The sequence below is a fragment of the Hemitrygon akajei genome, chromosome 1, assembly GCF_048418815.1.
Source record: "Hemitrygon akajei chromosome 1, sHemAka1.3, whole genome shotgun sequence".
Classification (NCBI taxonomy): Eukaryota; Metazoa; Chordata; class Chondrichthyes; order Myliobatiformes; family Dasyatidae; genus Hemitrygon; species Hemitrygon akajei.
Genome location: NC_133124.1, coordinates 205,729,959 through 205,757,164, shown reverse-complemented (window position 1 = coordinate 205,757,164; position 27,206 = coordinate 205,729,959). Strand labels below are relative to the sequence as shown.

At 42.9% G+C, this 27,206-nt stretch overlaps 2 protein-coding genes across 3 annotated transcripts in view; one reads left to right on the top strand and one right to left on the bottom strand.

Annotated features, from left to right (window-relative positions):
- Positions 1 to 2,002, bottom strand: part of LOC140734765 (beta-centractin-like) — a 44,708-nt gene extending 42,706 nt beyond the window's left edge. The window contains exon 1 of one of the 2 annotated variants that reach the window (XM_073059232.1): positions 1,778 to 2,002. In XM_073059232.1, the coding sequence (XP_072915333.1) occupies positions 1,778 to 1,987 (210 nt within the window). In that variant the 5' untranslated portion in view covers positions 1,988 to 2,002. The remainder of the gene's footprint in view (positions 1 to 1,777) is intronic. The other variant, XM_073059242.1, reaches the window with a different exon arrangement.
- A 1,501-nt stretch (positions 2,003 to 3,503) lies between these two features.
- On the top strand, positions 3,504 to 25,369 carry LOC140734772 (E3 ubiquitin-protein ligase MARCHF5-like). The gene is made up of 6 exons (XM_073059257.1): positions 3,504 to 3,655; positions 8,247 to 8,449; positions 11,817 to 11,947; positions 16,688 to 16,871; positions 18,768 to 18,934; positions 24,203 to 25,369. The coding sequence occupies exons 1-6, from the start codon at positions 3,621 to 3,623 to the stop codon at positions 24,359 to 24,361; spliced, it is 879 nt and encodes a 292-aa protein (XP_072915358.1). The 5' UTR covers positions 3,504 to 3,620; the 3' UTR covers positions 24,362 to 25,369.
- The last annotated feature ends 1,837 nt before the right edge of the window (positions 25,370 to 27,206 follow it).

Sequence of the window (27,206 nt, the reverse complement as noted above, 5' to 3'; positions counted from 1 at the left end):
ACATCGTATGACACAGCACATAACAGATAGACCCACTAATCAACCTGTGCAGCCACTTTCAGGGAGCTATGGAATTGGAGTCCAAAGACAGGAGATCAAATGTAAACTGACTCTAAACACTATTAATAACAAGCCTCTTAACGTAGAACACACTCAGTTAAACTAAGTGCACGTCTCAACCTGTATCTGCAATTGATCTACAGTAAACCCCGCTGTATACCTTACCAGTTTTCTACACTGCCCACACCAATCTTCATATCATCACTCAGCTACATTTTCATCCAGATTGACATCCTTCATCTTTAAACTAGCCTTTGCTACTTATTGCTAACACAGGGTTTAAAGATCAGCTTTATATGTCACATATACAGTACATCAAATCATAGTGAAATGTGTCAATAGAGAATTATGCTGGGGGCATCCAACAAGTGTCGCCACATTTCTGGCGCCAACCTGGCATGCCTATAAATGTCTAACCTTAACCATACATTGTTGGACTGTGGGAGGAAACCTGAGCAGCTGGAGGAAACCCACACAGTCATATAAAGAATGTACACACGCCTCACAGGTGACAGCAGTGATTGAACCCCAATGGGCGATCTCTGTCACTGTAAAGTTTTGCGCAAACCGCTAGGCCACCATATCAGATGAATAATTCCTTCCACACACACCCCCACCACAGATGCTGCTCCTCCAGCAGATTTTTGTTTTGCTGACCAATGGCAGTGTTTGGAGTTATTACCTTCCTTCGACCTAAAGCCATCCCTTCAATGCATCATCATTATGTGCTGTATCGTATGACACAGGCAATCATGATCAATGACCATGCTTGTTCTTGGCAATTCTACAGAAGTAGTTTGCCATTGCCTGCTTCTGGACAGTCTCTTTACAAGACAAGTGACCCCAGTCATTATCAATACTCTTCCGAGATTGTCTGCCTGGTGTCAGTGGTCACATAACCAGGACTTTGTGATATGCACCAGCTGCTCATAAGACCATCCACCACCTGCTCCCATGGCTTCACTCCATCCCACTTAATCCATATATCATCTATTTTAACATTGTCTCTATTCTCCATTGCATTGCTTCACTCCCTCAACTGCTTTACCATTCCTGCTCAGATTTAAAAATTGTTCTAACTTCTTCCAGTTAAAATAGAACGTAAATATTTATTTCCACACGGCTAATGTGAGCCGCCAACCATGTACAGGTTCTCAAATGCCAAGATTCTTAACCAAACCAAAAATCTCTGATGACAACCCCAGACTTTTAGAGGCAAGATTAACCAGTGAGATTTAATTTCTATAGTTTTTACATCCCGTTCAGAACTCAAAGCCTGAAAATTAAAGGAATTCAGGTGTTGTACCAATATCAGACCCGCAGCTGCCAAGTTGAGTCCACTTTCAATACAGTGATGTTGGCATTACTGTATTAGGGGACAACTGCGGAGAATGACTCACCCACTCTTGCACGAAGCAGCGCCCTGAGGAGATTTGCCGCCCACCTGACAGGTTGGCAGGACCTCAGTGGAGCGTCAGCTGAAGAGACGGCTCTCCCTCCTGGGCTGGGCATCACGCCCGGCTCTCGGGGCAGGGACACATCGGCGAGAGGGTGAGGAGGGGAAGGAGGTTCAGGTGCTATGGGCGGGGATTTAACGGCTGCAACCAGCTTGACTAAAGATCGGCCAGACTAATCCCGGTGTGGTCAAGACCACCCCTTTAAAGGGCAGCGGACGGCAGGGCGCGCTGGTCGGAGAGAGCCAGGCTGGACTACTCACGTTGTCGATGACCACGGGCTGATTGGCGATGACATCGTAGGCCTCCATGACACACCGGCTCCTCTCCGCCGCACACTCCACGCATGCGCAACCCCGCCGGGCCTCACCCAGCTGCGCCTGCGCAATCTTGCCGGGCCCGACGCACCTACGCCTGCGCCGAGGTTCAGTCGACCAACCGTTGCACCGCCCAGCGAGAGCCGATTCGCTCATCCATCGTGGATTGGCAGCAAAGATAACCATTCATTCATTCACTTTATTCAGATTCAGATTATTGTCATTTAGAAACCACAAATGCAATGCAGTTAAAAAATGAGACAAAGTTCTCCCAGAATGATATCACAAAAGCATATGACAAAACAGACTACACCAGAAAATCCAACGTAACGTTTGGCAATCCCCAATCCAGAGAACGGAGAGGCTGCTGCGTATTAATATCGCCCTACCGTCTAGCGTGTTCCCCGGAAAGGAGCTCCAAATCCACCAGACAAAAACAAGACCAAAAACTAAAGCTACAAGACCTGCACAAAACCACATAATTACAACATATAGTTAAAACAGTTCAAATAATAGCTTAATTGATTAAAAAAAAACAGACTATGGGTACAGTAAAAATAGTCCAAGATGTTAAAGGACTGCAAGTTCAAAAGAAATCACCACAGTTTCCACAAGTCCCCAGAGTCCTGACAGACTCGGCATCCCACGCCGGCGGCAGAAGGGAATACCGCCGCTATGGACTTTAGTGTTAGCCTCCGAAGATAAAAGGAAGAGGTAACTAGCACAAAGTTCAAAGCAAATGTATTATCATAGTACATAAAATGAATCTCATGTTGTATATGGTGACTTATAGGAATTTTGATAGTAAATTTACTTTTAACTTGTATGTCACCATATACAATCCTGAGATTCATTTTCTTGCAGACATACACAATAAATCCATAATAGAATCAATGAAAGACCGCACCAACTTGGGCGTTCAACCAGCGTGCAAAATACATCAAACTGCATATACAAAAAATAAATAATAATGAGTCCTGATAAAGGTTTCGGCCCCAAACATCGACTGTTTACTCTTTTCCATAGATGCTGCCTGGTCTGCTGAGTTCCTCCAGCATTTTGTGTGTGTTACTTCGATTTCCAACATCTGCAGATTTTCTCTTGCAAGTGAAGTTACCCCCTTTGGTTCAAGGGCCCTCTTCAAAGTTTGACAGAGGTAATAACTGTTCCCGAACCAGGTGGTGCTACAACAGCGCTCCTTGTAAATGTGCTCAATGGTGGAGAGAGCTTTTCCCGTGATGAACTGGGCTGTATCCATTAATTTTTGTAGAAACTTTCCATTCAAGGGCATTGGTGTTTCCATACCAGGCTGTGATACACCAGTTAGTAAACACTGCATTGCACTGCGCGTCTATGGAAGAGCAGTCCTTATGATGGGTCTCAGCTCGAAATATACACTGTACCCTCTAAAAGATACTGCCTAACTTGCTGAGCGAGTCTAGTATTTTGTGCATTTATTGGTACTCCCAGCATCACACAATGACTCGTGTTTATGAAGTTCATCGTATGATTGGCAGAAGCAGTCACCAATAATCAAAGAGATTTCTGCATAACGCTGTAAAAAGTTGACCAATAATTGACAGGATGCGCAGTCAGCCTCTTCAATGATTGACAGATAGATTGATCATTAGACGAACAGGACTGAAAAGATACTGTTTCGTGATTGGTCAGTCGCTCTAAAAGCGATTATCCAATCAGCTTGTAGGTTGGAGTTCCGCACTATGAGGCCCGAAGCCTGGATCTAGATTTTTTTGCGCCAGGAGCTGGTTTCGCAGCAGCTGCTTTCGATATGGCAGCGGGAGGTGGGCTCGCAGGGCTGGAGCGGTGAGTCGGAGACAGTGATATCTTTGGGGAGAGGGGGTGAGGGAAGGAGACGGGCTAGGTCGCGGATATATAATCATGGTCTCGTTGCTGTTTCTCTCAACTTTCACCCTCATCCCACGAATCTTCAGTCTCTCTTCCCCTCCCCTCTCCTCCCTGACCCTCCCCTGTATTCCCCCCCACCCTCTATCCCCTCCCCGTCACCCTCACCTCACCCTTTCCCTCTCTGTCACTGCCCACTCTCACCCTGCGGCCCTCTCCCTCCCCACCCTTTGTTTCTGTCCCCTCCTACCTTCTTCCTCACTGTTCCTCCATCCTCCTGGTCTTCTCGCAGTGTCCCCCATGTATTTTGCTCTGTAGCTTCCCACTACCTACAGTTGTTTTTCTGCTACTGACTGCTCCCTCATACCCTTCCTCACCGTGCTGCATATACGCCCGCTTTACCAACCTGCCAATCCTCTGCGGCCATTAGTGCCCACTGGCCAAACCTTGCCCCCACACCCCACAGGCACCCTCAATTATCTGCCTTCTCACATACACCCCCCCCCCCCTTTGCTCTCCACACTGCCCTCCTCATTGTGCCCTTCCCCATACTGCCTACTCTTCCCACTTTTGCCCCAGTTCTACCCACTGATCTTCCTTAATTTTCCGTTCTCACGTTGATCCACTGTTTATTCTACCACTGTTTTGAAAAAATAATTATCAATCTCAAGAACACCCTTGCCCTAAAATGTATAATAATGTATCATCAAGGCGGGTGGTGTGAGAAAGGTGAAGGGTCAGGTGGCTTACTGCTGCCTTGGTTTGGGTCTTTACAGCTGTCAAAGGTTACAAGGCAAGCAAGTGGAGTTGGGAGGGACAATAAATTTGCCACGATGAAATGTAAAACAGACTCTGTTCCTTTGTCTTATGTTTGCAGATGCCAAAAGGATGTGAGTTTCCTGGCCACTGTAAATTGTCGCTAGTGTGTAGGCAATGGGCAAAATCTGGGGCCAATTAGCAAAAACATGGGGGGAAAATAAAATGTGGGATTAATAAAGGATGTGTCTAAATGTATAGGCATCAATATCTCCGAAAATCTATCCTGGCCCCGAAATATTGATAAAAATCATGAGAAAGGCACACCAGTGGCTCTATTAGGAGATTGAGATCAATTCGGTTTGTCACCAAAGGCTAGCGAGTTTCTACAGATGTACTGTGGAGAGCATTTTGATTGGATGTTTTCCCTGCTTGATGTGGAAGCACTGACGTGCAGGATCAAAAGAGGCTGTAGCAAGTTGTGGAGTCATCCAGCTCCAACGCAGGCACAAGCTTTCACCACCATTGAGGACAACTTCAAAAGGCACTGCCTCAAAAAAGCAGTGTCCTCGCCATCCAGGATATACCATCTTCTCATTACTGACATTAGGAAGGAGGAACAGGGGACTCAACCTACACATTCAACAACTTCTCCCCCTCTGCAATCAGATTCCATGAAAACTACCTCTATGTTCCTCTTTTCTGTTTTTATTAATATTTATATTAAAGTTTTTGTTTTGCACTGTACTGCCTCAAAGCAACAAATTTAGTTACATATGTTAGACCATTAGATATAGGAACAGAATTAGGCTATTTGGCCCATTGAGTCTGCTCTGCCATTTCATCATGGCTGATCCATTTTTCCTCTCAGCTCCAATCTCCTGCTTTCCCCCCATATCCCTTCATGCCCTGACCAATCGAGAATCTATCGACCTCTGCCTGCTTTAAATATTCATAAAGACTTGGTCTCCACAGCTGCCTGTGGCAATGAATTCCACAGATTTACCACACTCTGGCTAAAGAAATTACTCCTTATCTCTGTTCCAGAAGGTCGCCCCCCTATTCTGAGACTGTGTCCTCTGGTCTTAGTCTCTCCCACCATAGGAAACATCCTCTCCACTTCCATTCTATCAAAGCCTTTCACCATTCGATAGGTTTCAATTAGGTCCACTCATTTTTCTGAATTCCAGTGAATACAAGCCCAGAGCCATCAAATGTTTTTCATATGACAAGCTGTTCAATCCTGGAATCATTTTCATGAACCTTCTTTGAACCCTCTTCAGTTTCAGCACATCCTTTCTAAGATAATGGACCCAAAACTCTTCACAATATTCCAAGTGAGGCCTCATGAGTGCTTTATAAAGTTTCAACGTTCCATCTTTGTTTTTATATTCTAGTCCTCTTGAAATGAATGCTAACATCACACTTGCCTTCTTCACCACAGACTCAACCTGCAAGTTAACCTTTAGGGAATCCTGAACAAGGACTCCCAAGTCACTTTGCTCCTCAATTTTTTGCATTTTCTCTCTATTTAGAAAATAGCCTACTCTTTTATGTATTCTACCAAAGCATATGACCAATACACATCTTAACACTGAATTCCGTTTGCCACTTCTTTGCCCATTCTCCTAATCTGTCTGATTCCTTCTGTAGCCTCTCTACTTCCTCAAAATTACCAGCCCCTTTACCTATCTTTATTTCATTTACAAACTTTGCAACAAAGCCATCAATTCCCTCACAAAATGCTGATGACCTCAGCAGGCCACGCAGCATCTATGGAAAAAAGTACAGTCAACGTTTTGGGCTGAAACCTTGACTGTAATCTTTTCCATAGATGCTGCGTGGCCTGCTGAGGTCATCAGCATTTTGTGTGTGTTGCTCGGATTTTCAGCATCTGCAGATTTTCTCTTGTTCATCAATTCCCTCATCTAAGTCATTGATAAGTAACGTAAAAAGAATCGGTCCCAACACAGACCCCTGTGGAACACCACTAGTCAATGGCAGCCAACCAGAAAAGGCTCTCTTTGCCTCCTGCCAATCAGCCACTGCTTTATCCATGTTAGAATCTTTCCTGTAATACCATGTGCTGATAACTTGTGAAGCAGCCTCATGTGTGACACCTTGTCAGAGGCCTTTGACTATCCAAATACACAACATTGACCAATTCTCCTTTGTCTAACCTGCTTATCTCTTCAAATAGTTCCAACAGATTTGTCAGGCAAGATTTTCCCTTGAGAAAACCATGCTGACTACAGCCTATTATATATCTCCAAGTAGCCTGAGACCTCATCCTTAATAATTGACTCCTTCATCTGAGGTCAGATAGTGAACCTGATTCTGATGGTTGGCACAGACTTGGGTCCAGTTTCCATCTTGTATGACTCCATGACTGTGGAGTTGGTTTTCCGACTAATGTAGGTTGCTAAGAGCACTGTGGAAATGGATACGGCAGGCATCCTGTTAAGGATTATTCTGGAGTTATGAAACTATTTGTATATAGCAGACACTAATTCGAATAAGAACTAGTCTTCAGTCCTTAAGGCAAATTGCAGGCAGTAATCGGTTTGTAATTAAAAAGGCAGCTTTGCTAACAAACAGCACTCTACAGCGTACAGGCTGCTGACCCACAGCTGCTCAAGAGATATGGTTTGCAAGTAACATGACCGTGATATATTTTCATCTGCATCATCCAAATGTAAGACAACGCAGTGATTGGCCTGCGTCAAACCAGACAATACTGGCTAAGTTATTTGCACCAGACTGAATTGAAACAATCTTCCAGACCAGACTGATATTATCACTTAGCTCATCAAACGTGCTCACAGGTATATTTGATCGATTGATAGTTGACATATTTATCAGAATCGGGTTTAATATCACCGGCATATGTCATGAAATTTGTTGTCTTTGCGGCAGAAATTGAATGGCAAGGTGGAGGAAACAGTTCCTGAGTTGCTGAGTGTGTGCCTTCAGGCTCCTGTACCTCCTTCCTGATGGTAACACTGAGAACAAGGCATGACCTGGGTGACCCTTAATGATGGATGCTGACTTTTTGAAGCATCGCTCCTTTAAGATGGATACTGCCGAGGCTAGTACCCATGATGGAGCAGACTAGGTTTACAAGTTTCTGCAGCTTATTTCGATCTTGTGCAGTAGCTTCTCCCCCCCCACCTCCAATACCATGTCTACTCAGAGACACTGCCCTTACCTCATTAGTTTTGGGTGTCTGGCTTTTCTGTCCTTAGAAACTTATAGAGCATCTGTGTGAATTTTGTCCCAGCAAAGGGTGGCATAGTAGCTTAGCTGTTACCTTAACACTATTGCAGCACCAGCCACCTGAGTTCAGTTCAGCTTTTGCCTGTAAGGAGTTTGTATGTTCTCCCTGTAATCATGTGGGTTTTCTTCAGTTTCATTTTACATCCCAAGGACCTATTGGTCAGTAGGTTAATTGGTCACATGGTTGTAATTGGGCAGCACGGACTCATTGGGCCGAAGTGGTTTGTTACCATGGTGTATCTCAAAATAAAACAAAATAGATCTGCTTGAATTTTCAGAGGTATCTGCCAACATTGTCAGACTCGAGTTGCCAAGAGGATTGAGGAGATGGATGCAGCAGCAATCCAATCTTTCAGACGTCAGAGTTAGGGAAATCGATCAATAAAATCCTTAAGAGTACCAGAGCTGACAACCTCAACATGTTCCCCATTAACTTTCCTTCCTAAGGCTGTTTAAGTTATCACAAGGAACCCAGTTACAGTAACTCATTTCATAACTTCTCCCCGTTTGTTTTGCCCAGGAACTGCTGGGTGTGCTTCGCCACTGACCTTGATGATCGCTCTGCAGAATGGGTAAGCCCATGTCGGTGTAAAGGATCAACAAAGTGGATCCATCAGGCATGTCTACAGCGATGGCTTGACGAGAAACAGAAGGGGAACAGCACAGGCCGGGTGGCGTGTCCGCAGTGCAACACGGAGTACTTGATTGTCTTCCCAAAGTTAGGTAAGCAACTAAGCTAAGAGTCACTGCCTTCAAAATCTACAAGGGAAATGACCAATCAAGGATCTTCCAAATGACCTATCAGGGATCTGCAGGTGTTGTATCCAATCAGATACTAGCCAAATGGCAATTCCAATGTCAACTCAAGCCAATGAGCCATTTCAATAATGTGTCCTAAATCAAGCCTGGAGTTACAATAGCAGCAATACCAATCAAGCACACCCATACAGGTCCTTGTGAGTTGGCACCCAGTGAAATTATGTGAAACTGCTGTGGTGCGTACACAAGATGTAAAAATTCAAAGTAAATGTTATTGAAGTGTATATATGTAAGATACATTGAGATTTGTTTTCTCAGGGGCATACTCAACAAATTTATAGAATAGCTATAACAGAATCAATGAAGACCACCCAGCTAGGACGTTCAACTTGAGTAGAAAAAACAACAAACTGCAAGTACAAAATAAAAGAAATAATACAAATAAATAAATAAGCAATAAATATAAAGAACATGAGATGACAAGTTCTTGAAAGTGAGTTCATTGGTTGTGGGAAACATTTCAATGATGGAGCAAGTGGAGTTGAGTGAAATTATTCCCTCTGTTCAGGAGCCTGGTGGTTGACGGGTAGTAACTGTTCCTAAACCTGGTGGTGCGAGTTCATGTACCTTCTTCCTGATGGCAGCAGTGAGAAGAGAGCAAGTCTTGGGTGGTGGGGGTCCCTGATGATTGCAGCTGCTTTCTTACTACAGTGTTTCAAGTAGATGTGCTCAATGTTTGGGAAAGCTCTACCTAGGATGGACTGGGCCATATCCACTACTTTTTCTAGGATTTAGATTTATTGAGGTTTATCCAAGAGGCTCTCTTGGAAATACAAGAAACTGCAGATTCTGGAATCTGGAGCAGCAAGCAACAAGAAGCGCAAATTTGACTGGGCGTGAGCGAAAGAGACTTAGAGATAATTTGTTGAAGCATGGTTTTTTGCAAACAATTCTATAAACATACATGTAGACCTCAATCCTATTTATAAGCCAATGTGGGCAGAATGCCAAACCACAGTTCGCAGAGTTCTCTGCGCAACCAAGCAGCGACGAAATCCCCTCCAGACCTAAAGTTTCCATATGACGATCAATCAACTGATTGATAGTAGATAAAGGTCAAGCATTCAGAGGATACACCAAATAAACAGCACACTGATTATATCTCCTCGTATGGTGATAAAATGTTTACAAATAGATTGCCAAGATCAGAGAACAACTCAACCCAACCAACAAGCAACCTGCTGGAGGAAGTCAGGAGAGTTAAGACCTGCTGATTTCCTCCAGCTGACTGTTTGTTGTTCCACTGGTTCCTATGTCTGGATAATTGTGATTCCAAGTAATGTGTTCAAATATCTTTTCCTATTCACCTCATCCTTAGAGTTGAACATGATTTCCATTAAAAGCAGTATTTGAGTGTGGCATCAAGGCATCCTCTGGTAAAACTATAGTGAGCAGCCATCAAAAGAAAAACACATCATGAATGGAGTTGTTCCTCATAGACTTTGGTTGCTGGAGATCAGTCATCCCAGCGACAATGATCAAGATAAAGAATCCCATTTGACTGACAACCCATCAACCTCTTCTTCCCTCCATCACAATCTACAAAATGCCCTGTAGTAACTCGCATGCCTACTCCAAGAGTTTTCATTTACAGGTAGACAATAAATGTTGGCCCCTTTGATGATAACATGATTTTGAAAATGGATAATGAATCCTGAGAGGTTCACCCAATTTTCTTCGATCCACAATACCACCATACATGGGAGCAAATTAGGCCATTCAGTCCACTCCACCAGTCAATCGTGGCTGATTTAGTTTTCCCTCTCAATCTCATTCTCCTATCTTCTTCGCATATCCTTTGACCATACCATCCTGTCACTGCTAGAAGAGCAGCATTTACCTAGTATGTGGCTCAGTGCCGTGCTCCTGTTGGAGTAAGTGCGAGGCCTGAGCAGCTGCAGATCCCGCACGTGGACAGACCAAAAGGATCACTCTGCAAATGAGTGTGCACATTCATTGATACAGGGAATGGCAATTTCCTGTGGCAGTTTCATAGCTTTTGCACCCATGCTATGTTTGTTGACTTAAGGGCGAATGGCAACCCTGGTTTCCTTACTCTCCAAGTGAACTGCCTCCTATTTGTATGTTGGGATCTGTCACTGTAGGATTGTATGTTCTCACTGTGCTTTCTCCACTGTTGAGCACATCTACATGAAACACTTGCAGAAAAGCAACATCATCATCAGGGAAGCCCCCCCCCCCCACCACCCAAGACATGCTCTCTTCTCACTGCTGCCGACAGGAAATAGGTACAGGAGCCTTGGGGCTCACAGCACCAATTTCAGGAACAGTTACTTCTCCCTAATCATCAGGTCCTTGAACCAAAGGGGATAAATTCACTCACCCCATCATTAAAATGTTTCAATGTTCAGCCAATGAACTTACTTTCAAGGACTCTTCATCTCATGTTCTCAATATTTATTGCCTTATTTATGTCTTTGCCCAGTTTGATATCTCTTGCACTCTGGTTGAATGCCTAGGTTGGTGTGGTCTTTCATTGATTGCGTGATGGTTATTATTCTACAGAGTTATTGAGTGTACCTGCAATGTATCTCAGAGTTGTATATGCTGATATATATATAATTTTCCTTGAACTTTGCTGTAGTTTATTGAAACCAAGATGTTCTGTGTCCAGATCCATTTTGCTTTCAAACTGTTGGAATACAGGTTTCAGTCTGGGATGAGACTTGACCTTGTGAGTTGAGATTGGTTGGAGAAAAATGTGCAAATTCACGTATTTATGTTTCTCACAACACGAAAGGCCATTCAACCTACTGAGTCAGTGCAGGTTGACAAGCCTACTTCTTCCTAGTGGTCTATCCACTAACTCTCACTTGTGCTGCATGCACTTCACCTCCTCCTACCACCAGTGTGTACAGGGTCAAGTCACACTGACCAACTAACTTTCTTTGAGATACGAGAGGAAACCGGAGCACCCAGGTGAAACTCACACAGTCCTCCTTAGGGATTTTCATAGGGACAGCAAAGGTCAGCATTGAACCTGGGGTCCTGGATCTGTGAGTTAGCAGCGATATCTGATTTGCTAACCATATACTTCCAACAAGCTTTGTAAAGGCAAGCAAATTAGAAACATTCTGTTACTAAAGCAAGATAGAGACAAGTTATGCATAAGCGCGAGAAGTTATGAAAATAACTATGAAGCTGGCCTTGAATTCAGAGGGCAGAGGGGGCTCATAGGAACATGTGGCTTGTATTGTGTATTATTTTCAGTGAGGGCTTGTCCTGACAGTTGTGTAACTCTGTTCTTTAGGTCCTGTGGTTTATTCCTTACACCAAATCGACCGCATTCTGTCCAAAGCCAGCCCTTTTGCAGCAGCCAGCATCGTGGTGGGGACTGTGTACTGGTCGGCGGTGACGTATGGAGCAGTGACTGTGATGCAGGTTGGTCCTCATGCCGGTCTGTAAGTGGCGCGATAGCATCTGCCAGCTGTGAGATTGCGGTTCAATTCCTGCCACCGTCTGTAAGGATTTTGTATGTTTTTCCCTTGACTCATAAGGTCTCCTTCAGCTACTCTGGTCTCCCTCCACATTCCAAAGACGGACCGGTTGGAGACCATGCTGTGTTGGCGCTGGAAGCATGGCGACACTTGCAGGCTGCCCCCGGCACATCCTCGGACTGATGCAAACGACGCATTTCAATGTGTGTTTCGATATTTCAGTGTACATATGACAAATAAAGTTGATCTTCCTTTAATTACAGCACACATTTTATGAATGAACTGCCTACAAAGGGTTTCACAGGAAAACTTTTAAGTTGACTCCCCTTCCTATAACTTAATTGACTAAGGACACTCATTATGTGCACAGAGTTCTGATCTGAATTATCTGACTGTAGCTGGAATCTTTAGTTGACCTCACTCTTAAGGTTCATCAAGTGATTTGCTGTAGATTGAAGTATTTATGGTCTCTGCTCTACTGTATAAAAGAGAATAGTGTTTCTATATGTCTTTCACAAGCTCATAAAGATTACAAATGACTTAACTATGTAATGGGCTGAGTCAATCAAACCCAAAAGACCCAAACCAATTCAAGTGTCCCGGAGATGTGGTAATAATCAAATAAGCCCAACAGTAAGTTAAGCCTAATTTATTATCATAGAATAGAAAGCACAAATAAACCACAGAGAATACTACGTAGTAAGTTTCAAAGATTTCGGGGCTCACGATTCTCAGCCCCACTTGATTGGCACTGTTGTGGGGGGACTTGATTTCTGCTGTTGTCAGGAGAACTCTGAATTCCAACTCGTGAAATCGCCCTGGGTCCGTCCTAGGCATCCTTCGATCGCGATTCTTCAGTCTAGGTGAAGTCCCAAGAAGTAAGGGAAAGGTGCCTCAATAAATAGGGGTTCAACCCCCAACCATTGAGAGACAGATAAACCTTTTGGTCTTTTGTTCGCGTGCCACTAACTCAGCATGGTTTCTTTCATTCAAACAACCTGATGCCACTTGTGCCTTGAGGCCATGGAAGACTCCAGCTGCTGTTTGTAAGCTGTGAGCTCAAAGAGCTGAAGTGTTACTTGGAGTTGTTCAGACTTTCGTCTAACATTTCACAAAATTTTACCACGACTGTCAATTAAGTACTTAGTGCAATGTGCTAATGTGCTTAGTATTGTAACATAAGAAAGATTGTAATATAGGAAAGGTTGGTCAAGGTGACGTCCATGACTTTTTCAGGACAGGTGCCAGACAGCCATCTAATTGTAGCTACCCTGAAGCAGAAGTAGATCTGTTCAGATTCGGATTAGTTTATTGTCATATACACCAGCATACACCAGCAAGCCCCAGCCGAGGCAGCGTGTCGGCGTGTTGTGTCCTTGAGCAAGGCACTTAACCACACATTGCTCTAGTCCACCCAGCTGAAAATGGGTACCGGCAAAATGCTGGGGTTAACCTCGCAATAGACTGGCATCCTATCTGGGGGGAGTCTCGTACTCTCAGTTGCTTCACGCCATGGAAACCGGCATAAGCACCTGCCTGATGAGCCTATAAGGCTCGGGAAAGACTTTAACTTTAACATATACACCAGTTTGCAATGCAATTTCTTGCTTGCGTGACATTGATAAAAAACGTGTGTGGGAATAATAAATACTGCAATAAATCAAGGATCAACTTCATTCACCATAAACATTTACATGTATTAAGAATTTGCTGTGGTGTGTAGGTCAGGATACAACATGCAACAAAAAGCACCATTCAGCAATTAAATAATAAAGAATTATATAAAAATAAAGCTAGAAGTATGGATATGGAATAAACTGTGCATGAATACCAGCATGTATTTACAGTGTAAGCAACATTATAAAAATTGGCTTAAAGTGTTTAGAGTAGTGATTAAGGTCATTGATAGAGGAGTAACTAAAATGATTGATCAGATTAACTTCCTGGGGGAAGAAACTTTTAAGATGGCGTGAAGTTTTTTTTTGTTTTTATTGCATTCTAGAAGGGAGTTTTTGTTTTTATTTTGATGAAGGAGTGATGAATGGTTTCGGCCTGAAACGTCGTCACTACCTCCTCCCATAGATGCTGTCTGGCTTGCTGAGTTCTGCCAGCATTTTGTGTTTTTAATTTGCTGGATTCACTGCTTCTGTCCATGTCACCATTGTTGGATTTGCAAGGTTTTGAGGGTGTTATTCCTTTGATTGAAGCCTGTGAATTTTTTTCTATATTTTGATGTGGGAATGTCAGTTTCGCTATGGCCACCACAGAATGTTGGCAAGCAAATCCAGAGCCCAATGGGGGAGTCCACACCAGAGTCTGTACAACCTGCTGCAGCCTTCCCACTTTCACTGCCATCAGGATGCAAAAGATCCTCCTCTTGAAGGCTGTTTCTTCAGAGCTTCCTTTTCTCAGACTATTTCAAAGTTCATGGCAGACCATCCTGGCTACAAAAGCAGCTATGGGCGTCCCCAGCAGGTTCATTTTTTCTGTTACCTGCAAGGAAAGAGCTCGGATATCTTCAAAGGAAATTCTGTGACATTAGTGGTGGCATCACAGATGCAGCTTTCCATCCCTTTTGCCTCTGTAAAGCCATGTCCTTCACTCATGAGATAGTTATACATTTTTAAGTAAAAACAAATCTTAAGTAATGATCTAAATGAATTAGCGACATTAAATGCAATTTTTTAAATTTAAAAATCATTACTTTGATCTTCAGATGGTATTGTATAACCTATACTAGGTGGCGCCAGTGAACCATTTCTCTGTGTTGTGAGCTGCTTAAGTATACTTCTGGATTTTCTCACTGCAATCTGCAGCCTGTAATCTTCCTTTAAGCAGCATACTTTTGAACCATGTAAACGCACTAGCGATTTCTCAAACTTCCAAAGGACTCAGCAGATATAACTCTCAAGCATGCAGGTATGGCAGCAGAGGCTCCAGAGATAAGGACAACAAAGAGGTGCTTGTGGGAGGCAGAGGAGCAGCTGTGGGATTGCTTCAAGTCGGTGGACTGGGCCATGTTCAAATACTCAGAGGATCTGATTAAATACGCCACGGTTGAAACGGACTTTATAAAAAAAGTTGTAGATGTTTGTGTCCCCACAAAATCATTTGGGGTCTTCCTCAACTAGAAGCCCTGGATGAACGATGAGATTTGCTATCTGCTGAGGGCCTGATCATTCAGGTCTGGTGATCAAATAAGATGCAAGAGGTCCAGGCATGATCTCTGGAAAGCCATTTCATGTGCAAATTGGCAATTCCAGACTGAACTTGAATCACTAAAGGATGCTCGACAGCTGTGCTAGGGCTTGAATGCTATTACCTCTTACGAAGTGAAACCAAGTAACACAGGTGACGACAAGACTGGTCGGAGTTGAGCTCCATGCCTTCTATGCTCGCTTTGACTTATCGGAATGTGGAGGAACCTTCACAAACTCCCACAGCCCAAATGACCCTATGATTTCAGTCATTGAGGCCAATGTGAGGGCATCTGGGCAAGATAGGGTTCCTGGCCGAGTACTAAAGACCTGTCTGCTCAACTGGCTAGAGTGTACACTGCTATCTTTAAAACTCTCACTTTGGCAGTCTGAGGTACACCGCCTGTTTCAAGTAGGTTTCAATTGTGCCGGTGCCTAAGAAGAACGTGGTAGCCTGCCTCAATGACTATAGTCTCGTAGCACTACATCCACTGTGATGAAATGCTTTGAGAGGTTGGTGGTGAAACACGTCAACTCCTGCCTGAGAAGTAACAAGAATCCAAATTTCATCCAGTGTAGTCGGCCTGAACTTTGTGGGCCAAAGGGCCTGCTTTTGTGCAAAGATAGAAATGTTGTACACAATGCACTGATTTTTGTCAAACTTTTGTACAAATTGTTGCAAAAATCACAGCAACTTCTTTACAGAATTTGATGAAGAAGGTGGTTGGAATATGCAAACACAGTGCCTCGGGGTGGTGGGGGGGGCGGGGATGTTGGTGGAGAGAGTGACAAGTACTTGAATTTCCAATGTATGGAAGGTGATGGACCATACCGGTAAATAGAACTAATAAAGTTCAAAGTAAATTTATTATCAAGGTACATACAGTGTATATTACCATATACTACCTTGGGATTCATTATCTTGCAGGGATTCTCAGTAGAAGGAAAAGATACAACAGAATCAATAAAAAACTACACACAAAAGATTGATAATCAAAAAAGACAAACTTTGCAAATACAAAAATAAATAAATTAACTGAATAATATTGAGCACATGAGTTATAGAGTCCATAAAAGTAAGCCCATGGGTTGTGGAATCAGTTTAGTGTTGAGATGTGTGAAATTATACAAGGCGGCTCAGGAGCCTGAAGGTTGAAGGTGAATAACTGCTTTTGAATCTGGTTGCGTGGGACCTAAAACTCCTCTCCCTCCTCCCCGATGGCAGCAGCAAAGAGAGAGCACGGCCTGATGATGGATGCTGCTTTCTTGTAGCAGCACTCCTTGTAGATGTGCTCGATGGTAGGGACAGATGTGTACCTAATGTGGATCACAAGGGTTAATACTGCATTGTGTAGCACTGACTGGGGTTTTGAAAGTATGGATGAGATGGAAAGCGAGAGTAACTCCTATAATTTATGCTGTTCTGTATGACAAAAGGTATTGAAGAGCACTGTTTACTAACTCAGTTTGCCCTGATCTTCCCGTAGGTCGTTGGGCACAAGAAAGGTCTGGACTTAATGGAGCGGGCGGACCCTCTCTTCCTGCTGATGGGGCTCCCCACCATTCCAGTGATGCTCATTTTGGCCAAGATGATCCGATGGGAGGACTTTGTGCTTCGGATGTGGCGCAAGTACTCCAGCAAGCTTCAGGTTCTCAGCAGCATTTTCCCAGGTGAAGCACCAGCCTCCATTCAACTGATCCCAGTTCAGACTGACATTATTACAGGGCCCTTAATGAATCGGGTTAAAAGTCTGGCTGTGATCTAATTCTCAGTGGTCATGGTGCATTCACACATTGAGACTAATCAAGTATTGGGAGTAAAAGTTAATTGGGGTTGTTTTTATTAGAGCAGACAGTGGACAAAAATGGGGTTGATCAACACAGCAAGAAACTAGTAGTCCCTGATTTAAGGGAAATACATATATATTTCTTGAAACTCACCAAGTTATGCATTATCTGAAAGTGATGGGAGCTGCTTACTATTGGTAATGGAAAGAGAATTGTATAAGTGCATGCTTGGAAATTTTGGGAGACATTTGGGAAAGAGTAGAGGAGTGGGAATAATTGGATAATTATTCCAAAGATGAAGTGGATGAATGGCCTTCCCTGCGAAGGTTCATTTCCATGACTGTCACCAGTGGGAGGGTATGAATGGTCGGTGCAGGTGATCAAACCCAGGACCTGGGCTCAAGTTTGGTTTAGTTGTATGGATTAACATCACTGCTTATTACGAATCTAACACCAATCCTGAGCTGAGGGATAGTCAATCCAAGTCCTAATTCAACAACAAACAGGAGAAAGTCTACAAATGCTGGAAATCCAAGCAACACACACAAAATGCTGCAGGAACTCAGCATTTTGTTTGTGTTGCCTAATTCAACAACAGCAACTTTCATTAGTAGAACACCATGTGACATGCTAATACATACCAGGTTTATTTGCACGAAAGCGAGGAAAGTTCAAGTGGGGAGTTCCAGAACCTGGCACAAGGTGGCAGAAAGCACAGCCACAAGTGTTTTAAACAAACTGAGATGAGCAGCAATCCTGTAGAGATACAGCTGGAGGAGGTTAGACTCGTAGGTTAAAATGCACAAAGATAGGCCATTCAGTTCAGTGCAATGTTTCCTTCTCCATTGCATACTGTACTTCCCCAGATTATCTGCTTAATCATTTATATCTGGTATTGAATCTTCATTGATTTCTTCTTTCTTTATCCATCTTTTTATTGATTTCAAAGGAGTATAAATACAGACAGGAGGAGAATTATCTCAAATATATATATATCAATAACAAAACAAACAAAATGAAATAGACATTATCAAAATCATACATAGTGTTAAGCTGGTATATAACATATATAATAAAAAAGGCAACTAATTCTCCTCTTATCAGTTCATAAAGAGAGGAAAAAAAACTTCAAATTATTAATTGAAGAAGAGAAAACCCCACTACACTATACAAAAAAAACGGGACTGGGCAGTCCATTCTGAGGATACGACCAAAGAAAAGAAAGACTTTCTGATCAAATCTAAAACTTCGAAAAAGAAATTGGAAGAGTAATAAATCAAATCAAATGAAAATATTGAATAAAGGGTCGCCAGATTTGCTCAAATTTAAAGGATGTATCAAATGTCCGACTTCTTATTTTCTCTAAACTTAAGCAGGACATAATGGAGGAAAGCCAATAAAAGACAGTAGGTGGATTAGAATCCTTACACTTCAGTAAAGTGGCTCTCCTAGCCAATAAAGTTGAAAAGGCTAACACATATTGAACAGTAACAGGAATATTTCCTGGTTCCGATGGGATAATCCCAAATATTGCCGTAAGTAAAACGTTATCATTGATTTCTTCATCTACTAGCTGTTGGCTATCCACTGAGACAGTTCATCCTGTGCCTTTATATAGCACAGCTTGAGGTTTTAGTGTTCAGTTTTGAAGGTTGATGCCATTAGATGACTGGATGGATTAAATTTTCAAACTAGATTATATAAGATTCTTTCCAGCAAACTGTTGGGGGTCGTCTATCTGTCTCTCACTGTGGCTTTTCATACCTGTGTATTTTTCAGGTTGCGGATGTCCCATTCCTCGTATACCCGCGGACACCAACTACCGAAGTGATCATGCGTCTGTCTCTCGCATCCTATGCGGCGCGCTTGTCTTCCCAACAATATCCAGCTTAGTCGGCAAGTTGATATTCAGCAGCGTGAACTCCAATCTGCAGCGAACTATTTTGGTGAGAGTGCAATCTCCTCTGTTGTTTCCCCTCCTCCCCGACACAGGGGTTTGGTTCCACCTGCTCTAAGGTTCTTCATTTGCTCTGCCCATCCATCTGTAACTTTGACATAAAATGAAACCGGTTCTGAAGCGCTGCTGTGATCAGAGTGCATCCTCCTTCCTAGCATGGGTCAGGCAAGTCTAGCTGTACAACTTTCACACCTGATTTAGCCCAATACCAAGTTTTGTGTGTCTTACAACCCTGCCATCATGAGTTTTCTATTGTCAATGTCCAAAACCCATTGGTGCTATTGGAAGGAGACCAGAGAGCTCTGAGTTGCTGCCTAACATTCTTTTCTTGATCAGCATCAATAAAAATAGATCAGCTATATACATACCTCTGCTACTTGAATCCATGCAGAGTAATCCATTCCTTAGAGCACTCTTAAGTTGTTCCTAAATATATGATTATGCCTAAATGAATCCAAGAATTCTGGATTCTTGGTTTCTATTTTTTTTTTTTTACAAATTTTAGGAAGAAATTGGGTGGTCTCTGCTCTCCATGCATCTGAAACAGTAGTAGTACTACCACTCAAGTTGACTATGGTGTTCTCCTAAGCCAGTGTTATTCTCTGAATGGAGAATGCCTGTGCGTGACTTTAGTTAACATGAGGAGGCTGATCCACTGGCAGCCACCACACACAGTCCTTGACAGATCAGGATCAAGGTCCAGTGGCATTGAACGTAAAGGCTGAGAACCCCTCACTGCTGCAGCCTTCCTTCGCCTTCACTGCCGTTGTGACGTGTCGTCATCTTGCGTCAGCTCCACCACTGTGGTCAGATTGCTCCTTGTCTGGGAATATCCCCCTTAACTTTACCACCATGGGTGACCCTGCCAGGAGCTAAGCTCCTGGTAGCACCTTCTCGGGAACTCACAACACAACAAGATGACGATCCTCGGAGAAGTAATCTGAAATGAATCTCAGTAAACTCCATTAATTAGGCAGCCTCCACGGGCTCGTATGCAAGTGGCTCGTTAACCAACTCTGCTTACGGCCACATGACTTGGAGGTGAAAAAGCCAACTTTCACAAACAATACCTACATTGGTCATGTCCTCATGACTTGGACTTATTGAACCATTATTAATAACAGTACTCAGATGAATTTTGTGAATTGTAAATGAAAGTAGCATATCTCACCATAGGAATGGATAAAACACTCGGTTTCCCAGCTGCATCCTCTGCCAGCCTGGCTAGGGGTTTCCTGACTCCCTGTGACCTCCTTATTTCACCTTCAGCTTCTCCAGCTTCAACCACTCCTGGCCCTTCCTGTCTATCACTTGTACCTTCCAGCAGCTCAGGTCCTGCTGTTCCATGACTGAACTTCGTTTAAGCAGGGGCTGCTGAACCTCTTCAACGTCCGCTGGTGCTAACCAGCGAGTGCTCTCTCAGGAACAGGTGTCCTCAGTCGCTCTAATAGTGTGGCAAGTACTTTTGGAGCAACCAACGTGAGACTCGTCAGTAGAAAAGGCACTTCACATTCCATTATCCACATTCCATATCATAAAGTTAATCCACTTTTCCATTCCTTGGGCATCGGTGAATCACCAAAGTTGCATAACTTCGAAGTCAACTTCCTCGATCCAGAAGAAAGAGGGGCAATCAGCATCCCACATCTGAGGACAAAACCTCTTCCTGAGGTCATCCTGTTTGCGTAGACAGCCAAAGATTTCTGCAGATCAGGTCTCACCAGCACTCCTGCAGGTAAGCGTAACTCTTCTTCCTGATCATCAGGAGCATCCAGCTGGATGGCCGAGGCTTTGGGCATGCCAGCTAATTTGGGGTCTTCTGTCTCTCTAGCTACTCCTCCAGGACATAACATGGCAGGTTTAGACTGGGTTTACTGCATAGTTCCTCGCTTCTGCTCATCATCCTGCTTAGGAGGAACTTGCACCTTCTCAAAAGCGGCTCTGAACACAGGGTGAACGGACAAGACTCTCGAAAAGTTCTTTCCATTTCTCTCTTTGCATGCTCCCATGAGCCTTCTCATAATGGAAGTATTTGTTCACACAAGAATGGAAGCTCCAGCCTTTTCAACTAGATCCAGGCAGACCGACATTGCTGTGTCAATAATCTTAGATACTCCGAAATCTACTTCTGAAAATTTTAGTTTCAACGACAAATAACCACTGTATGGGTACTCAAATATTAAGCCCCCGAAGTGGCATCAATGGTAAATGCATCAAATACAGGTTGTAGAAGGATCTATAAAGCACAGTAACTTGACAACCTGTATCAACTATAGCTCTAACATAAATACCTTCAATCCACTTGGATACATCAGAGCTTGGTCCCATTAAGCCTTCAGAGGTAGTGTTTTGCACTTTAGTATTCCCCTTGATACACTGATGGGGATGTATCCTCTCCAAATTACCAGCCTGTTCCTTTACTGGATTCTTCCACAGATTGGCCCCTTTTCTTCTCTGTTTGATCAATTGCTGATTTACTTTTTGAAGATTTTCCTGCCCCTCACAATCTCATTTGAAATGTCCATCTTCTCCACAGTTGTAACAGAAAATACCAATTGCCTCTAATCAAGAAACCCTTTTCAGCAGCATTCCTCTGTGTTGCAAGTCCTACAGGCAGGTCCGGTTTCCCAAGGGACGTATCACATTTAGCTGAAACATTAGCAGACATCCATCGAATCAGCTCAGCTTGAAGGTTTTTCCACCTTATTCCTCAAAAGATCCATCTCTGTGGTATCAGGGGTCACTTCAGCAGTAGAGGCTACTCAAGATGCTACTCGACTTTTGGAAATGTCCTGTTTCTCCAATCCTCCTCTATAACTTCTCCGAGTAACTCTGTAAAAGATGGAGGAGGGCACAACTCATGGATCATTTGAATACATCGAGCAATTGTGTCACGTGACAGTGCGCCCTCCATCCTCAAGCTATTTCTCTCAGTTGAATTCCCCCTTTGTGGCACAAACAATGCACCAGTTTCTCCAAGGTGAAAAGGTAGGCAGACAGCTTTTCTCCTTCCTCCTGGAATGTGTGCCTAAACTTCATCCTAAGATCAGCTGCATTTCCAGCAGTGCCAGAAGTATCTTTCAGAGCTTGCAGGTAATTAGCTGACGTGCCTAATGGGTTTTCGGCCTTTATCACTATATCAGCTGTTGGACCTTTGAAGCACTCTACTAGTCTCCGTTTTTCACATTATCTGAGTACTGCCATCCATTCAGTAACTGAGATGTCTGCTCTATCCAAGCCTTCTTCCCCATCAGGTGTGAGGTTGACTCCAGAGAACACCCCCAGTCTATGAAAACTTTGGCTTTCCGCATTTACACTTATGCATTTATCAACCAGTGCTGTAATAGCCAAAATGGGCTCAGTATTTAAGTCAACTGCTGAAGGACCCGTTAGACTTTTAACATCAGAAACTCTTCCCCCACTTTGCAGAAATGAGAACTTGTCTTCGCCCTCAGCTACATGTCCTCTTTCTCTAAAAATATGGACTGCCCATGGACCCGCCTGTCCAGGGTCTCCCAACCTATCAGGCAGCGCAACTTCAGTCACGTCACTGTTAGTCTGGATTAAGACGACACCCTTATCAGTCAGTTGTTCAAAATGCTGTCAATCATCAGAACTTTCCACAGAACTTCTGTGGAACTCAGCACTCTCCGAGTGACCATTCATCAGGAATTCCGTCATCCACCTCGCTCAAAACACAAGCATTATTTCTGGATAATCTCTTTGAATTGCACCAAACCTTAATCTCTGAGGCATCCATATTAAAGTACCGAGTCACTTTCCCTGACACTAGTTTAAACACAGGCTTGAACACACAAACCATTTAATCAATTCTAAAACAGCAGTCATAAAACATTCGAGAATCCCTGGACAACTGTAGCCTCCCCTCACTGGGCTCGTATGCAAACTTGGCTCGTTACACTGCTCTGCTAACAGCCACCTGACTCAGTGGTGAGAAACAATATATGTCTAGGGTCGGTAGGATTTGGGGTTCAACCAAGCAGGACTGTTCTAATTCAAGAAACCTCGATTTGTGTGAATGCTGTGTAAATACTGCCCATACACCATTATCAGTTGGCAAGAAATATCAGATCGTACACTGCTTAAAATTATGAAGAAAATATATTTACAGATTTAAGCTTTATCGAACAGTTAGTAGGAAAAAGAAAAAAAAAAGGACCTATTACTGTGAAACCAGTCCAATGTGCACATAAAATGGGAGCTCATCCTGAGTTGTCTTTTGCTCACGTACTGGACCAACAGTCTGTGTGAAAGCACACCACATTTCCAACTTCGCTCAACATCCATCTCGAACAAACGGGCTCTCTCGGAAGCATTGGCCCTTCCTCCTTGCAGCCATTCATTTGCACAATGCATTTGTGCAACTGGGATGCTCCTTCCCTGGGCATTCTCGGGCATCTTCTTCCCTATCCCCTCTGTAGCTCTCGCGAAAAATCTCTTTCCACCATGCTCTCCCAATTCCACCATCCTGATTGGCTAACTTAACATTCCTAAGTTGAACAACAGGGCTTCTTATCTCTAGCCAAAGCCAAAACATTCTACCAGCAGGACATACTGCTTTTGCAGAAACTGCTAAAATGTAATGCCTACAGCATAGCAGTGGAAATCTTAACTAGGGGATTACAAAAGCCCATAATTCCTGAAGCAATGGCTTCTGCGGTTGTAAATATAAAGTTTGAACATTGCATCTTTCTTTAAAAGTTTCCCATGACCAGTGACAGCTAATAATGAGTTCATCAGATAGAAGTTTTTACCAATTTAAACTTCGGCGGGGTAGGTTTGAGGGGTGTTGCGTTTTCTGCTCTTCAGGAAGTTGCTTTCCAGAGGCCATTAGTGGAAGGGTGCATTAGGACCTAGGATACAGAATAAGTAGTTATTGAAATTTTGGAGTGGGGTGTTTTGGGTGAATAAAGTTAAACCTTTTTTATATTTAAAAAGAAAATAAATGGATTGCCCAGACAGACTGGGACTTCTGCTACCTCTTTTAGAATGTTGGCACAGGAGCATCAGACCAAACAACATCTTGTGCTGTAAAGTCCTATGATTCTAATGGATATTAAGGGATTGGAGAGTTGGCAACGTGAAAAAAAAGGCACAATCTCAAATAAGAAAACTCAAGTGTAATTTGTAGGAAGCAGCCTTTACTATCCAGTGTCATTTTTCAGTGCTTCATTGGCCTGATTTGTTCTAATTACTCTCCCTCTCTCTCACTCTCACTCACACTCTCATATTGTAGGGAGGAATTGCCTTTGTTGCTATCAAAGGGGCTTTAAAGGTTTACTTCCGGCAACAGCAGTATCTCATCCAAGCGAACCGCAGGATTCTCAACTACTCTGAGAGGGAAGAGGAGCAGGAAGATCCACAAGAAGCCTACGAGGACTCGAGCAGTGACTAAAGCAGGGAATGCTCAGCCTTGATCTGGGCAGGCACAGACCCAGTTAAGTTCCAACTCCCCGGATTGCTGGAATTAGCGTTTAACGTTATCCCACTTGAAGCAGATGTGGTGCTGCAGCCACATTTGCTGAGGTTTATAATGCAGCCCGGCTGAGTTTTCCAATCCTGTCACCTTATTGGACAAATATTTGCCCTGATTTTTAACTGCCTGTTTCTCCTTCAATTGCTTTTATTATTATGATTCAGTAGTTGGGAGGAATACATGTCTATTACCACAAAATAATTTACTGGCATCCACTAAAGCTCACAGCCGTGCTCTCAAATATGCCGATTTGGACAGCTTTCTCATGGGGGGGGGGGTGGCCCTTCGTGCCTGAGCTCTGTACATCAAACCTGCTTCTGTTGTAGTAAAGCTGTATTGAAACAGGTTTAATTCTGTCGTTCTGTGGCCATGGGCTCAATCTCAAACCAGCCACAAATGGACACTTTGAAGCCCCAGGAGGAAAGAGCTGGTGATATCCCTTGTGGTTGACGCTGGCTGCCAGGTTGTGTTGGGAGTTCAGACACTGAATTATGATATTTCTTTCTTGTGTTATCTTCACGAAACAAGACCACAGTTAAATACTGACAGTTAACTGGAGCTTTACAAACTTGATCACAGAGAACATTTATTTGTGCTCATTGCATAGGATACATTGGGAATTGGTCAAAGATTGGGCTTAGTCTTTCAACCCTTAAATCAAATTGTGCATCTAAATAAGTGTTGATTTTATACATATTTGAAAAGTAGGATATTGTAGATGAAGAGCATTTCAGTATCTTCATAACAATTTATCTCCAGAAAATTTATTATTAAATTAAATTTTCTTTCTGTGCTGCCATAGCAACCATGACAATTGCTATCAAATTTGTTTATTTTTTATTTGTATAAAGCTGTTTGAAATAATTGAGTTGATGAAAAATAAGGATTCTGAAGAAATTTAATTTAATAAAAATGGCACCTTATAAATTGTCTCTGTTTGTCCTTTGAGTAAATGTCAGTCATTCATAAAGTCAACGGGGCGGACTTCAGGCCCTTTACCATTTATTTTCCCTGGCAACTACTACAGGGAGGTGTACTGTTTTGAGTGTTGCTGGTTGGGGCAGAGGCATCACAGTACATGTGTTTCCTGTCTGGAGAAGTCCTGTAGTCCCATAGTGCTGTGCAAAAGTCTTGTGCTCCCTAGCTATGTATATACAGTATGTGCCTAAGACTTTTACACAGAACTGTAGTAATTCTATGTATTGCACTGTACTGCTGCCACAAAAAACAAATTTCATGATGTATGCGAGTGATGATAAACCTGATTCTGATATTGGGTCTCTATTATTGGACTGAGCGTGGGAAGGAAGCAGGGAGAGAGCAATCATCATTGGGAGAAGGAGAAGGAAGGAGCAGGAAGCACCAGAGCCATATTGTGTAATTATCAATAAACCGTTGTTTGGAATCAAATAACCTTGTCAGGTGCCCCAGGTTGGTGTGTCTGCACCCATGCCACCCCACCCCGGCACCTGTTCCACATTCCTCCCATGGCTTTCCACTGCATGTTGGCAAACACAGTACTCTACAAAAGTCTTAGGCATCCGATCTCCCTCTCCCCTTCAAAATGAGACACAGCAGGCATCATCCTGAGGCCCTTCTGAAAGGAGAGGCCTATTCAACTCTACATGACATTTTTATATGCTAAAGATCAAAGGACAATTCTATATTTACAGAGTATCTATGATGCTTTCTTTGAATGACGTATAACTGTTTCACACCCACACTACAGACACCCAAGTGAATGTTAAATCTGCATTGTCTGGTCTTCCAAATAACCGCTGTTTTCATGGCTCTTAGGAACCCATTGTCCAGAGCTGCATTTTAAATTTAATCTACAGTCCATACTGAGATCTGAAGATTGGTGGCTGAAGTTAGCTACTGAAGTTAATGTTTTGCCATACACCCCATATCCAGACTATACTCCAACAGAGATATGGGATCACTGTCAGATCATAGGAAGTTGTGCAAATTCCACGTAAACACTCGGGGTCAGGATTAAAACCAGGTACTCGTTGCTATGAAGTTTCATTCCACAGTGCTGCCTCATAAAATTACTGTACTTTTCCACGGTACTTTTGGTTAAAAGTACTGACACCTACTGGTCTGAAGCCATGTATCAGTTGATTATGGTGACTTAATATTCCATTAACTTATTTAGTTCAATGCCTAACACTGTCTCAGACACGTCTGCTGTGATCTGTGACATTCAAACAAATAACCCAGTTAGTGTGCTCTGTGGAGTGACGCTTGCTGAAAAGAGGACTGAACAATGACGGCATTGAATTTGGACAGGATAACCACCAAGTCAAAGTACTGGGCTCAATCAAGGTTTGCAAGTGCTGGACATTCATGCCTACAAGACAAGATCAGGACCACAACCTCTCCCCATTTCCTACCCAAGTCAATATCCTCTGCCTTAAATCTCTTTGACATTTACACACATTCAGAATAATAAACGACCTATTTAAATGTAGTTATTTTTATATAAATATTTTATATTAGTGTTATATTTTATATTAGTACATTTATATTAATGTTATGTTTTATATTAATATACAAAATTTTATATAAAACAAATATTATTCAAACATTTTAAAATAAAATTAAAGGACTAAATATGCACATATTTAACCTGACTTAACCAAGTGAAATAAAGAAGCATTCTCCTGGCAGTCTGTTTCCCTACTCGTCAAAATGCAGTACCTATGCCAGGTTAACCTGCTGTGCGTCCAATTGGTAGATTTCAGCCTGTCTCCAACTTAAC

Excerpts from the sequence above, each read along its gene's own strand:
- LOC140734772 (XM_073059257.1), top strand. The coding sequence starts at position 3,621 with ATGGCAGCGGGAGGTGGGCTCGCAGGGCTGGAGCG. Across the intron at positions 3,656-8,246 it reads GGGCTCGCAGGGCTGGAGCG|GAACTGCTGGGTGTGCTTCG; the intron begins GTGAGTCGGAGA and ends TGTTTTGCCCAG. Across the intron at positions 8,450-11,816 it reads GATTGTCTTCCCAAAGTTAG|GTCCTGTGGTTTATTCCTTA; the intron begins GTAAGCAACTAA and ends TCTGTTCTTTAG.